The sequence below is a fragment of the Gymnoscopelus microlampas genome, assembly GCF_963454915.1.
Source record: "Gymnoscopelus microlampas genome assembly, chromosome: 20".
Taxonomy (NCBI): domain Eukaryota; kingdom Metazoa; phylum Chordata; class Actinopteri; order Myctophiformes; family Myctophidae; genus Gymnoscopelus; species Gymnoscopelus microlampas.
In genome coordinates this window covers 29,080,001-29,095,431 of record NC_139957.1, presented here as the reverse complement: position 1 = coordinate 29,095,431, position 15,431 = coordinate 29,080,001, and the positions used below count along the sequence as shown (strand labels likewise).

At 39.8% G+C, this 15,431-nt stretch overlaps 2 protein-coding genes across 2 annotated transcripts in view; both read left to right on the top strand.

Moving 5' to 3' along the window:
* The first annotated feature begins 4,193 nt into the window (after nt 1-4,193).
* LOC311036483 (uncharacterized protein) lies at nt 4,194-9,804 on the top strand. Its single transcript, XM_084045194.1, has 5 exons — nt 4,194-4,284; nt 5,392-5,425; nt 5,901-6,036; nt 6,519-6,633; nt 7,667-9,804. Exons 2-5 carry the CDS (start codon nt 5,407-5,409, stop codon nt 7,718-7,720), a joined length of 324 nt encoding a protein of 107 aa, XP_083901320.1. The 5' UTR covers nt 4,194-4,284; nt 5,392-5,406; the 3' UTR covers nt 7,721-9,804.
* Nucleotides 9,805-10,948: 1,144 nt separating this feature from the next.
* Nucleotides 10,949-15,431, top strand: part of mboat2a (membrane bound O-acyltransferase domain containing 2a) — an 84,199-nt gene continuing 79,716 nt past the window's right edge. Inside the window, exon 1 of the mRNA XM_084044030.1 lies at nt 10,949-11,260. Within this exon, the coding sequence (XP_083900156.1) occupies nt 11,177-11,260 (84 nt within the window). The 5' untranslated portion in view covers nt 10,949-11,176. The remainder of the gene's footprint in view (nt 11,261-15,431) is intronic.

Sequence of the window (15,431 nt, the reverse complement as noted above, 5' to 3'; positions counted from 1 at the left end):
TGAAGTGGTTAGTGTGTTTTGCGATAATAATCAAAGTCTAAAAAGTAACTTGTAACTAAAGTTTTCAAAGAATTGCAGTGGAGTAAAAGTACAATATTTGCCTCTGAGATGTAGTGGAGTAGAAGTAAAAGTACTGAAAACTGGAAATACTCCAGTAAAGTTTTTTTTACTTAAGCACAGTACTTGAGTAAATGTACTTAGTTACTTTACACCACTGCAGCTCATGCTCATTGTCTGATGTGACTTTACTGTTGAAATGTAAGTCAGTGTGAATGTTAATGTGCACTTCATTATCATCATCAATGTATGATTATTTGTCTAATTGTTTGTTTTTAATGTCACCTTTTCTTCAATAAAGCCCTGCCAACTACATCATATGGCCTGTTCCTTGGAGGAGTTGATGCAAAAAGGACTGTAGCTTGTTATTAATTCAGTTCCTACATTGACACACTAGTATATGAGAAAAGTCATACTAAACTCGTACTGTGTCATAAAAAATGAAGCCATACAATACTATAGTATAAACAAAATGCCATACAGTCCTGTCGTTAAAAAAATACTTTGTTCTTGTCAGCCTAAAGTGTTCTCAGCACAGCTATCTATTTTTATATTTAATTCCTGTGACAACCTGTCAGGGTAACTGGTGTGGTTGTCATGGTTACTAACAATGTGTCATGTGTTTCAGAATGATTGGAGGGCGGAGTGTGTCATTGATGATGATGTGTCCAAGTGCATCAGTCGATGTTTTGTTGACTGAAAACTCTGTTTCATGATTTATGTAGTGCCTACATAAATCATGACGAAGTAGCCTATTTGATGAATTAGAAATATGAAGAGAGTTTTGTGAACGAATTCTGAATTTATGCTTTTAAACTCCGGATAATTATTATGACCATGATCCCCTGGAAAAAAAGAAAAAGAAAAGAAAACGCTTGAGTGTAGGGTAACCGCTAGATGGTGCTCTCGCACAAAGAAGACCGCGTGTCATCAGGACAATGAAAGACAACCTAACTTATATAATCATACACAGGCTCCTTATATGTACTTTGCTGTGGGTGGCTGTTCTTGTATGTTTTATGTTCTGCAATAATAATAAAAAGCATACAGAACCCCACGTTTTTTTTTACCACACTCTTAACATAATCCTAACCATTTTGCTTACAACCTGCATTTTTATAGCTTGTCAGATAGCCTATATAATGTGTCATAGACCTACTTTTTTTTTGTATTTTGGCTTCATAGTTTTACAATTTACCTTCCCTGTCATTCACAAGTTCTGTCTTTCACTGTGAACATTCATATGCCCAGTCAGTGTTCTGTAAATCACCAGCAAATTGACCTTGACCTTGCCTTCCACTTTGGTAGACCTACTAGTTTTACTAACATTTTCTCTGATGTTTCTGCATTTTGCCAGTGGTGGAAAAAGTACACATTTTTTTGCTTAAGTAAAATACTACTAATATCAATGCTATGCTACAATGTAGAAATACTCTGTAAAGTCCGGAATTCAAAATTTACTTGAGTAAGTACAAAAGTATTGGCATCAAAATATACTTAAAATACCAAAAGTTAAAGTACTCATTATGCAGAATGTCCCGTTTCACAAGGTATCATGTGTATATTATAAAACGTATTAAAATCTTTTGAAAATAGCAGATATAAAAGCTCACAACGTGTGGCATTGTGAGCTTGTAGATCGGCTATTTTCAAATAGCCAAAGCTTAAATAGGACTGACGTGGTAAATGTATTTTTTTGTAATAATAATCAAAATCTATAAAGTAACTAGTAACTAAAGTTTTCAAATAATTGTAGTGGAGTAAAAGTACAATATTTGCCTCTGAGATGTAGTGGAGTAGAAGTAAAAGTAATGATATTTTGGACATACACTCCAGTAGAAGTAGAAGTATACCTCACAAAACTATAGTACTTGAGTAAATGTACGTCTTCGTTACTTTCCACCACTGCATATTGCTGGCTGCAAAATGCCTCTCCTTGCGTCACTGCTCTCCCTGCAAGTTGAATGTAATGCATGTGGGAGGGGGCGGGGCACCACCATGGATTTTAACACCGCATTTGATTTGTTGTGGAAACTGTAAATCATGGTCTCCGTCAAACATCTAAGGATTTGATTGGCTGCTGGTAGAATTCACTCATAATAAGAGCGTTAAAGTCCCGCCTCTCGCCAAATGAGTACTGGAGCATGGATTCATTATTAACAAAATTGGACCTATAGAACAGTGGTTCTCAAACTTTTTCATGTCAAGGACCCCCAAATTGACACTTATTAGCCTGCGGACCCCCATTTGAAAAGGATATGCCAGGGCAGGGACCCCCATAAAGGAAGATGTTTTACAGCTCTAGCAGTGATTCCCAACCATTTTAATTTGAAGGACCCCCAGTTTCACATGCATTATAGGCTACGGACCCCCATTTAAAGGCATTTCTACGGACCCACATAAACTGTAAAATGCATGTAAAATCAGGTACAAATAGAACCATCATTTAGCTGGGGACCCCTGGAACTCCCTCAAGGACCCCTGGGGGTCCCCGGACCCCACTTTGAGAACCAATGCTATAGGAAACCATTTGAAGCAGTCTGATTTATCATTGAGGCTAAAAAGATAAAACATCTTCTCATAAGAAAATAATATCGTCCTCCAAACCATGTCTTTCACATCAGTAGACCTAAACAATAACAATATATCATGTATCATAAAAAAAATATTAATAAGACCCTTGTCTGCCTCCCTCTGATCTTGACCAAGCTTGTCTGCACTAATGGGGAATCGGGAAAAGTTATCTTTATAAATTATCTTTATTTGCTGTGTCTGCAGGCTGCAGTCGATGCAAAAACACTGAAGCGTTTTAATTTAGCTGAATATAAGATAACAGTGTCTGTATAACATGGGAGAGGTCAATAATAACGCAATATCAGCAGCTATGTCCATATTTGTTTAGTTTTTGTACAAAATCGTTACTCCGACCGGTTTAATGTGAAAAAACAATATTTACAGTGCACGGAGAATGAGGTTGTGTCACAGTTTGCTCACGATGACAGGATATAGCCTACGATTTGACCTTTTTAACCAACTTTAAATCAGAGGTGACACTTGCAGGCTTGTCAGTGGTGGAAAGTAACTAAGTACTTTTACTCAAGAACTGTACTTAAGTACAATTTTGAGGTACTTTTACTTTACTTTACTTTACTGTACTTTTACTTCTACTCCACTACATTACATTTCAGAGGCAAATATCATACTTTTACTCCACTACAATTATTTGACAACTTGAGTTACTAGTTTACTTTGTAGATTTTGATCATTATTACAAAACATACATTAAACACCACTTCAGCCCTATATCAATTTCGGCCACAATGCGTCGCCATGTGATACATTGTGAGCTTGTAGATCTGCTATTTTCAAAAGATTTTAATACATTTGAAAACTTGTGAAATGGGACATTCTGCATAATGAGTATACTTTCTACTTTTGGTATATACATGTTTTTGATGCCAACAGAGTATTTCTACATTGCAGTATCGATACTTTTACTTAAGTAAAACATTTGAGTAGGCTACTATGGAGTTACATTTGTGTCTTTATTAACCAAACAAAAGAAAAACATTCGAGAGAGAAAAAATATAAACAGAGCAAAGAATAGTTTTGAATGAAAACAAAATAAAACAGCAAGCAAAAAATTATAATTTGTAAGCAAAGGAAATTATATAAACAGAACAAAAACATTTTTTTCATTAAAACAAATTAAAAACGCAATCAAAAAAAATATTTGCAAGCAAAAAAATATAAGATCTGAAAGAAAAGAAAAAATAATTGAGAAAACTTTTAAAATTCTAGATTAAAAAAATAAGGAAAAACTGTTTAAACTACATAAAACAAAATACTTAGTAAAATGTTTGGGTAATAAAATGTGTTGTGCTAAATAAAATGTTTTTAATGTTTTTTTTTCCTTGTTTGCCAATGAAAGTTTTTTTTTTCTGATTGCAAAACGTCTTCTCTCTCAAAACCTAAGTCTTTGGTCTCGATTTTTTTTTTCTCTCTCTCGGATTTTTTTGTGTGAGGGGTTGAAGTTCAGAAGGCGTGTCCTACGCTGAAAAGATGTAAGACACCTCTCCATTGGTCACTCGGAGTCTGAGTGACAGCTTGACAACTTCCTTAACCTCCCCCCTCGCCCGGCCAACAACAACATTCTACTCCTGTCCAGTACATTTCTCCAGCTGTGGCAGATTTTTGTGGTGCGACACTTTGGCAGATAGTCAGTGCGTAAGTATTTTAACTTCCCTCCTTTTCACCTTTTCACATATTAGGCCTATGGCGACTTTATTTAATTGAATTATATAAGATAGTAATTTAAAATACATAATTGTGCTGCTAGTGGCCGTCACTCCGTGACTCGCGCGTCCAACGCCTATTGCCAGCCTGCAGCATGTCGTTGCATGTGTATTATGTAGCTACTCCAGTTACCAGGTCAATCATCCATAACGTTAGTTCATGCTCTTATTGTGATGTGCTGCAATTATTTTAGCGTTGTTTGATGCAACTATTATCATTGAGTAAATGAAAAGTGCAGCTTAGTGTGCTAGGCTCTCAACTACGACGCATCCAAACAGGTACATTCTGACGTTTGCGTAACTGTTTATATATTGACATAATTGTTGTTCTGGAAACCCAAATGAGTATGAAACTTAAGCCAGGGGTCTTCAACGCTTTTCAGGCCAAGGACCCCCTAGCTCAGAGAGAGATGAAGCAGGGCCCCAATACATAGTGTATAAAATGAAGATTAAACTTGTTCATATATTTCATAGATAGCTTCATAGACTTGTTTGACAGACACTGTCATGTTGGATTCATGTTAATGTGTATTTTAAGACATTTAACCACTTCAGCCCTCAAATACTTAGTATTTGAGGGCTGAACTACTTAGTAAAGACCTTTCACTCTGTACTTGGTCTGCTCTTTTTTTCCCTCTACACCAAACATCTTTCCAAAAAATAGCAGATCTACAAGCTTGTAGTGCGAGGCGCTGTGAGCTTGTAGATCTGCTATTTTTGGCTAAAGTTCTCTTCAGTAGTAGGGAGGGATGCTAGGTTACGGTGACGGACCCCCTGTTGAAGACCCCTGACTTAAGCATTCTATTTTGTCTCACCACACCGACGTGCTACTGTACACGGTACAGTAAAAGGGGAAACCACACCAATGTCCTAATTGACCGAAATGATAGTACCCAAGAAAAGTGTTTCTTAATCAAAATCAAAGCAGCCTAATCAAAAATATGAAAACAACACGGTACACATTCAGGCTCCTACAGCCTGTAGCCATGTACTGTATTATGGCCTCAATGACAATAACTTCTCCTTGTCTCCCTGGCAGAATGCAGAACCAACCATGCAGGTCACAGGCCCAGGTAAGGATAATTTGTTCACATTCACATACATTTGGTCACCTTGTGGTCATTGCGGGACAACAGAGACAAAATATTAAGTTGTTTTCCAGTGTTGTCCTGCGTTTGTGTGACTTGAACAATAAGAACAAATCGATGTTAAATCCAATCGATAACTGCAGAGTGGCGACAGTCTCTTTGAATGAGTGCATCTGCCAATTGTAAAAAAGTAGCATTGTTCTTCTAATAGCCAATATTATTTAATAAAGACGGAATGCACTTGCCCATCGGGCAACCTGAAGGCAAACTCCATTTGCCTGAACGTTTTATTAACTTGCCACGGGCAGTCGGGCAACCGTTAGTGTCAACCCCTGCTTGTGTTTGCCTTACTTACTGTGAATCACTCTTAAGAGTGTCTGCTAAATGCCTAAATTGTAATTGTACATTTTAAAATGGCTGTCATAAAATTTGATGTCTGTTATTCTTTTCCTTTTGTAAGGGCTCTTGTCCTACACATGCGCACTAAACACATACCAATGCTGCAACAGCTTCATGAAGGCCTTGAGGTTTACGACCTCATCAAGAGATAGCCAATGGAGTGTTGCAGTATGTTTGTTGTTGGGGAAGATGACATGGTATGTTCAAGTGTATATTTTTTGTCTCTGCAGGCCGAAAGGCGTGTGTGTGTGCGTGCATGCATGTGTGGTTCCGTCTGTGGACAGCTAATCTCTGGCACCGTTGGCTGGATCGCAGCCAACTGTGCACGCACTCCCTGGATGGCAGAGCCGAACCTCTGCCCCAATTTTTTCACATGGGCCACAGTGTTTATATTACTCCTCCAAATTTTGTGCAAACATCATGCAAATCGTTACACATTATCTCTATAGTCAAGTGATCAAGACGGCTCCATCCGATTTTTCATATTCCATCCTTATTGGCGCATTCCCAACATTGCTGGCCCACAATAACCTACCTTACCTGGTGGAGACCTGTGCTCCGAGGAGCGCTTTTTCTAGTCTTGTATTATTTTGAATGCCTTAACATTTCCTCAAGTGCCAAGTGGTATTTTCATTGTTGGATCAAACTGTTGGGCTGTAATACTCTTTTGTTTTCTTAGGTGGACTTGCATTACATTGTGTCACACCTGGTCCCAGAAATGTCTCCACAAGGCTCGGCAAATCATGTGGAGGAGTCGAAGATCTTGGATAACTTCCAATATCTTTTACTTGAGGGTAGGTAAAACCTTCCATAAGACATTTTGATATTGGCTTAGGTCCTAAGCTAAGTCCAAGAAGTTTGGGAACCACTGGTGTAGGATCTCCTATACCTTAGGAGATCCTACACCAGTGGTTCCCAAACTTCTTGGGCTCAGGTCACCCGTGTAAATAAACTTTTCATCCACGGCACCCCTGAATTACATTGTTACTTTACAGCACCTTACATTTATGTCACATTATGGTATGTATTATTTAAATCCTCCCCCCTAAATTACAGTTTGTCACAAGGAAAACTGAGAGAATATCTGTTTCCATTACAGGACACATTGCAAATAACATTATACTTGACGTTTAACCACTTGAACCCTAGCATTCCTATTCTGAGGCGAACATTCACCAAAAATAGCAGCTCTACAAGCTCACAACGCGTTGTGAGCTTGTAGATTGCTAATTTTGGTGAAGAGATTACGCACCAAGTACGGTGCACCTCAACTCCGTTTTATTAAGTGTAGAGGTTCTAAGTGTTAAACTGAAGTGATATTGATACATTCCAAACATTATCAAAGTATTTTGCGGCACCCCTGGACTTGGACCTGGGCGTCACGGCACCCACTTTGAGAAACCCTGTCCTACACTCATACAGCACATAATATGCCCAGATTTTAACCAATTTTAGAATCAGAATAGTCTTTGTCACAATGATCTTTATTGTCACATCACAGGTTTACAGGTGTAAAACAATGGGTGAAATGTGTTTTTGTGCAAGCTCTGTAGTTTTTTGTTTATTTTCATAAAGGAAAAAGAAGTGGAGCCACTAACTAACCGGGTACAGGGCAAGCAATGTTCTCAACTGATCGTAGTGTATCTTGTCAGTAGCACAACACAATTTCATTATCTGGATATCGGACTGTCAGACAAATAATACAGTTTCCGATCATAATCATATTTGGTCCGTTGTGTATTTTATTGGTGATTCTTGTGAATGAGTTGTTTAAGCTTTGAAACTTGTTACTTCAGATGTTGATTCTGATCTCTTGTCCTTTCTAAGATGTACAACCAGAAGATGCGGCTGAAGAAGAGAGACCCTCTGTGCCCATGGTGATGCAATGGCTGACTGGGCAGGGACACAGGCATTTGCTGGTGTCGGAGAGAAAGAAAATCAAAATAGTTGACCACAACTGTCTAGTCCACAGGCCACACTGTTTGTTATCCAATTGTTAGTGCTTGTAACACTTCCAACAGCCCACCTTGAAGATTACGAGTCTTTTAAGACCAACTTGCTTTCTGACATTAATGGTGCAAGCTTTGACAGAGTGTAACTTGTAAATAACTGTACATTGTCACTTTTTTACTCCAGTCCATTGTCAATTTTTACTTGTGTTAAGGATACAAACTTAAAAGTGAACTTGGACGATTATGAACCTAAATTGCACTGTCCTGATGTGAGGACATCATATACTATGACATTTGGATGACATCACAGCAGGAGGGGGTACATTGTTTAAAAATGTCAGCTGTGGTGTAGAAATGAAATGCAAAGAACACCCTCTTCATTTTTATAGTGTTCCAGGTCCAATTGTGTCTGCTTATTTATTTGTGTCATCACTTCCAATTTCACTTCTGTATCTTGACTGAGGTTTCTATCTTGATTGGATAAAATTGGCATCCCAACCTGAGAATTTGCATTTTCTGTTAGATAGCCGGAGAGACATGTTACTGAACCCTCTAAAGCAATGAGTACGATCAGAATCTAGAGCTAGAGCTATTTAACACTTAATTTAACGAAAGAAAATCACTTACCCTCCCTAACTTTTGAAATGTTTGCACCTTTCAAGGGCACTGGCAGTGTACCACTGACAGTGTAACTGTTTAAAAAAATAAATCTTTAAAATCTTTTTCACTGAAAATGTAGTTGTATGAATACATGGTGAATTGCTATCTGTTAATTTGACCTTCAAATGCAGTTTATGCTAATTATAGGAAAGTCAATGTTGGATAAATACATTTCTGCTCAATTTAGGCCTTGTCTGTGTATACTGAAATGCTGGTTGAGAATGCAAAAACAAAAAGTGCTTCTGCATGCTAAGTTAGAACTGCATTTGTTAGGATTTAAGGTATTGTTGGCAGGTTGAAAATATGCATGTGGCATTTAAAGCTACAGTCCCAAATAATCTGTTCTATTACCTTTTTAATTCAATGGGGCAAATGAAATCCAACCCAAGTCTACCACCAGGTTTCCCTAGGGTATGAGTTTCAGTGAGTGAGTCAGTAGTCTCTTGATGGGTATGTGGGTCCCTCACCTCTGCTCTTGTGATGCTGCCAGCGTAATTCAATAGCCTCACAGAAAACTACCTTACCTTAACCTGACACTAACTAACCTATCATAAGAAAGTGACCCGCAGTGGATTCGAACCCTCAGGCCTTGGATGATGGATCATAAAGTAAGCGCACAATCAGACTAAACGTTTCCAAAGCAGTCTATCTGGAATGGGCCTGGCCAGTAGGCCAGTCACTTCAGCCTTGCCTTAATTAGAATAATGAATATAACATGAAATAATGTATAGCTTTATTTTATAACTTCAAGGGTTCCCAAACGTTTCAGGCTGTGACTCCCTGAAATAATCGTATTTGAACTGGGGACCCCCCAAAATAATCATACTTGAACTGGGGACCACCCACCCTGACAAGCACTTGAAATTGTAGGAATTACATTTAGTTTTACTCGGTTCCACAGATAAATATTGTGAAAATAGCCAAACTACAAGCGCACTGCGCACAATGCCTTAAGAAGGTCTTAAAAGTCATTAAATTGTCACTTAAAAATATGTTACCCTGTATACACTTGGTATGTATAGGTTGGTTTGTTTACTGTTGAGAGAGAAAACTATGTTGCCCATTAAGCTAATCTGGGGACCGCCTCTGAGGGTCCCGGTCCCAAGTTTGGGAACCACTGGCCTACTATAACAATAACAACAATACAACAATTTTAAATACAGATCACAAACTGTAAGTAGAACAGACACCTAGCATTAGGGAATCATCTGAATTGCTAATAGCCTAAAATGCTCAATAGTGTAGCGCCCAGAGTTGGGATGGAGCTCTGACCTCAGTCCCAGAGGACCACAATGGAAACAAGCCTTTGTGTGTTATCCTTATAACATCATTGTAAAAATCGTACCTCTGTATCCTACTGTTAATAAAGTATTCCATAAATCTGTTTACTCAAACTGTTTACTGTACATATATTTATGTTTTGTTTTTATGATGTTTTGCATAGTAGTGTATATACTGTCTGTCATAAATGTCTCTATGAATTCAGTAGGAAGAACCTTAATGGAAACAAGTCATAGGCTTTCTTGGGTTTAAATCCTCTTAGCTGACCTTGCATTAAACTGTACTTTCATGTTTGTTTGTTTTTTTTGGCAAATTGCTAATATTTCAATCAATCAAAAAACAGTGCTGGCCGTAACACACCTCCATCCCTGCATTCAACAAACTACATAAGGAAGGGAGGCGCTGTCACTCAGACTCCGAGTGACCAATGGAGAGGTGTCTTACATCTTTTCAGCGTAGGACACGCCTTCTGAACTTCAACCCCTCACACAAAAAAATCCGAGAGAGAGAAAAAAAAAATCGAGACCAAAGACTTAGGTTTTGAGAGAGAAGACGTTTTGCAATCAGAAAAAAAAACTTTCATTGGCAAACAAGGAAAAAAAAACATTAAAAACATTTTATTTAGCACAACACATTTTATTACCCAAACATTTTACTAAGTATTTTGTTTTATGTAGTTTAAACAGTTTTTCCTTATTTTTTTAATCTAGAATTTTAAAAGTTTTCTCAATTATTTTTTCTTTTCTTTCAGATCTTATATTTTTTTGCTTGCAAATATTTTTTTTTATTGCGTTTTTAATTTGTTTTAATGAAAAAAATGTTTTTGTTCTGTTTATATAATTTCCTTTGCTTACAAATTATAATTTTTTGCTTGCTGTTTTATTTTGTTTTCATTCAAAACTATTCTTTGCTCTGTTTATATTTTTTCTCTCTCGAATGTTTTTCTTTTGTTTGGTTAATAAAGACACAAATGTAACTCCATAGGCTACTTTCTCCACCACTGCTTATTGGCGAGCGACACCGTCGTACCACAGAATCCCAGTCCTAGTTTTAGGCGGAGGGGGGGCGGGACTTTAAACACTCTTCAGGATTGGCCAGACGCCAAAATGGAAGGTTTATTGTGTGGGCGTGGCACGCCGCGGCCCCGCCCACATTTATCTTTTGTTGTCTCTTTTTAACTGTCGCTTTTTTATCCCCGTTCGGGTGTTGTATTGTATTGTGTGTGTGGCACTGCTGTGTGGATGTGGATGACAGCCTATGGTGGTCCAGCCCAGTGGAAGCCTGTCGCAACAACAGCAACAACACACAAGCCGTTTATCGTCACAGCAGCAGCAGCAGCAGCCAGCCAGCCAGGCCACGGACACAGACTACTGGAGAGAGAGAGTGGAACGGAGCAGGGGAGGAAGAAGAAGAAGAAGAAGGAGAAGGAGTCAACCAGTCAACCATGGCTGCTACTCAAACATCATCCTGCACTGGAGCCACTTTATTACAGCCGATCAGCGACATCATCAACCTCCCCCTTGACCAGGTAACGACGGGCGTTTTTTTCCTTTAGATCTTTTTTTTTGGGGGGGACAAACAAAGGATTTTTCGGCTCATGCTCATCATGGAAGATCAACCGTGGAGTGGAGGCCCCTCCATAATAATTATAAACGTTAATCGAGACCCTCCACCGGAGGGTCTCGATTAACGTTTATAATGATTATGGATGTGGGCAGAGGCGGCTATTGGGGCTCAATGATGCATACCTCCCCTCGTATTGCCAAAGGGCTGGATGGACACAGGCATAATTGGATAGATATTTCGCACTTCTTTCTTAAAAAACGAGCTGGCATGATTGTGTCCAACGCCGTGCTCTACCAACAATAGCCATGAGCTAGTCAGGGCATGGATTTTTCCCCCCTTCCTTTTCCTTTCTCATTCGATGTGCGCATAGCCTAATCTATTCCTGATGCTGTTAGAACGGCCACTGAATGGACCAGGGGAGTCAGTGACTCCCATGTCCATTCAATGGTCGTTCTTCTACAGCCACCTGAAGCTGCTGCTACTGGTTCATTTATTCGGACGAGGAGGCAGCGCACAATCCATTCACTCTTTGCAGAGGCGGCGCCCACCATGGCGCAGAACTTGTAGTTCCTCCGAGAAGAAGTTGGGTGCCTTTTTCCTCAAAATCCCAGATCATCATGTGCTTTGTGGTCTTGCGCTCGCTGCCATCACAGTGAGGTGGGAAGGGGAAGTGAAAATGGCACTGCTATGGTGATTGTCGTCATGGCAGGAGTCTAGATGCCACCACCACAATTGATCTCCTTTTGAATCTATATGACACTGATCCTCGCGTGTCTTCCAAACATTAGCCCTCTTTCTTTTTCTAAATCGGGAGAGAAAACATACATAAGTTCTTCATCAGCTGCTGGTCATATTGCGCAGCAGTGACGTAGCCCCCTAAGATGTGTTGTGTAACAAGGTGTGGTCCATTTGACATCATGGTGACTGCTGCTCAGACTCCCAACATATTTCAGGAGATTGATTTATTGCAGGTTGTGTGCACGTTTTGATTGTAATTGCTTGTTAATTGATTAATTATGATGACCACACAGAACAAAGACACGCCTCAAAATGCATGCACACAAGCCACACGCCTTCACTCATCATATCAAAACTATGCTCCAGGGACAGCCTGGGGTTGTGAATAGTGGCATGCACTCAGCTCACTGCGTGATCAATACATTTACATTGTTTGGACTGAATGTCTCGCATAGTCTCTCAGGATGAATGAAGCACACCTCAAAACAACCACTTCCTCTAATAGTGTCATCTGACTGCTTGTCAAGAAATGTGCCTTTGCTTTGTGGTAACACTGTGGCTTGACTGAGAGATTTAGAAATACCACAATGGTTGGCTCCAAGCTAGATGATGGCTAAAAGGTTTTACTGCAATTACATCATGTTCACACAATGTGGAGGCCATAATCTTTATGAGCAATAGTTGTCCAAATACTAGCCTACAAAGCCTCATACTGTACCGTGGGTGAAAGATACTTAATGTTAACCGCTTGTCCTCTCAAGCCCATATACTTTGTCTTACGATGAACGGCGGAAATAGCCGATCTACAAGCTCAAAACGGGTTGCAGTGTGCCGTCTTGTGAGCTAGTAGATCAGCTAAAGTTTTTGAAAACTTGGAAATGTTTTTCTTACAGAATAATAATGATGTGCAAAATGGAGACGCCAGGGTTAACGTGGTTCAATGTTTGCCATGTTCTCTTATAGTTAGTAATAGCAGGAAGTTCATTGTCTTATCGAAAATGAAGAAGCAGCACACTGTGTTTTCAATTACTGCCATTTTCAAAAAACCCTCTTGATACATAACAGTGGCAAGAATAGATTCTTCTCACAGAACATTCTGAGTTTCCTCTCCTCTTTCATCCTATATTCACATTTCTCATTGCATTTTCTATCTCATTCCATTTGGTGGAAGAAGGATCGATGGATTGATCCTCTCCTCTCCGTCTTTTCTTCTTGGCCTTTCCCTTTTTGTTTGTTCGTTTCACCTAGTGGTCGCATAATGGTGAGGATATTACATCCGGCTGAGAAACCCTTTGTGTCTCTTCGAGCATACATACTGTATAGATATTTGGATGATTCACTCGACTGGACCCACTGATCTATGCATGTGGGATTTGCATGGGAGTGTAAACCGGTAGAGGCCTGAGTCCTCAGGATAAGATGCATTTGAGTTTCTGCAAACATGCGTCGAGTGCTGCATGAATGATCTGTGTACCACCCAGAGCCAATTTACTTGTCTAAACATGAGTTCTCTGTAAGGAGAGACATTAATGCGCGATTGCTGACTGTCTCCCGCCTACTAGCCATCTTGGTTTGGCTCTTGACTCGACTCTTCTTACCTGTATACCTCCCGTGGTTCACTTATGGCTGCTGCTATGTGAATTTCCCCACGGCAATCAATAAAGGTTATCTTATGTTCTCCCATGGTTCGCACAATTATCCTTCAATAGGTGTGAACCTGTTCCTTCCTTCCTACGTACATGTGCAGACTGCAACATTTCCTTGTATGTTCTCACCCCAAACAACCTGGCTTTCCAGTGGGCGTGTTGTGTGTGTGTGTGGCCTGAAAATGGGATTTGTGGAATAGGACGGAATTAAGCCCAAGTTCATGTTTATCAAATCACACTTCCCCTTTTTGAGTTGCTTGGCATCAACTAAAAGAGCCCCACCTCACCAGGATGACTGTAGTGTAGAACACTACCAAGTGAGATAATGTGGATCGCAAGAGTTTGGCATAGTTGGCAATGGCATGGGTGTACATAGCAGGAAGTGGTCTCTGGTTTGAAAGTGATTTGCCCTGCATTTGTTTATGAAAATAAATATTGGTGTTGGAGCTACATTCTGCCATCCGTACTTGCTTGGATGATGAACGTGAACATTATCTCCTGTATGAATAGTGGGTGAGTAAAGAGGAACATGATAGGAGGACACAGATTCTTAGGCTGACACACACACACACACACACACACACACACACACACACACACACACACACACACACACACACACACGCACACGCACACATACCTCTCTGCGGCACGTGTCACCCTTGCTAGGTTTCTGCCAACAGGGTGCCCTACTGTGCTGTGCCAGGGATATTGTCAACACTGTAGAAATCAATAAAGCACTTGAGACACGCTACTGGACAGGTTGGCCTGGCAGGGTGTGATAACTCAGTTATATGACACACAACATTGTGTGTAAAGTAAGATGACATTGTGTGTGTGCGCACATGCGCGTGTGTGCTGTGTGTTGTACACACTACGCTCCGAGTCTGACAGAGCTATAATGGAAACTGTGTAATTTGAGTTGCCACCATCCATCCCCTCCTCTCTGTTTTTACTCTCTCTTTCTTGTTCTATCATCTTATACTATTTTCCACACACACACACACACACACACACACACACACACACACACACACACACACACACACACACACACACACACACACACACACACACACACACACACTCCCTCTTGGTGCACACATAGCCTATTGTTGTTCACATCACGCCGCCTACACAAGGCCAGGTGTTTTGAGGTGTTTAGGGGGCTGGTTGATGATGACTGCCACTTATTTGACATCCACAACACTGTTATGGTCAGAACATTTCCTCATGAAGGCTTGTGTCTCACGGCTCAGTCATTTCAGGTACATCATGTTGGGTTAACCGTTAGATGAACACAGTTCAGTTAACAATAAGTGTTGTTAACTTCAGAGTAGGGGTGTGCCTTTTTTAAATGTTCTGTTTTTGTGAAACGTGACTTGTGAAACATGACTTGTAATTAGCTAATGCTTTGGTTCAAGGCTTTTGGCTTGTTAAGTGTGTCCATTATCAGCAGAATACCTTTGGGAATTGCAGGTGGTTGAGTCTGTTTTCTCACAGCGAATGTTTTAACACTGTGGCTGTGAAAATCAATGATGTGTCATTACATCACGTTACATACAGCTGCAGCAATTGCTGAGGAACCCTGTCAGTAAAATGTTTCAGAACTACTGTGAGAAAGCCATGTAGATTGGCTACATTAGACAAATCAATTGCTGTTTTTTTCTGTATCAGCACACAGTGTGGACATTGAGAAATGATGGCCTTAGGTTGAAAACATTTATGTTTCTGTCCTCCTTTTGAAAA

Coding starts and splice junctions, on each gene's coding strand:
- LOC311036483 (XM_084045194.1), top strand. Junction 6,037..6,518: donor TTGTTGGGGAAGATGACATG/GTATGTTCAAGT, acceptor TTGTTTTCTTAG/GTGGACTTGCATTACATTGT. Junction 6,634..7,666: donor CCAATATCTTTTACTTGAGG/GTAGGTAAAACC, acceptor GTCCTTTCTAAG/ATGTACAACCAGAAGATGCG.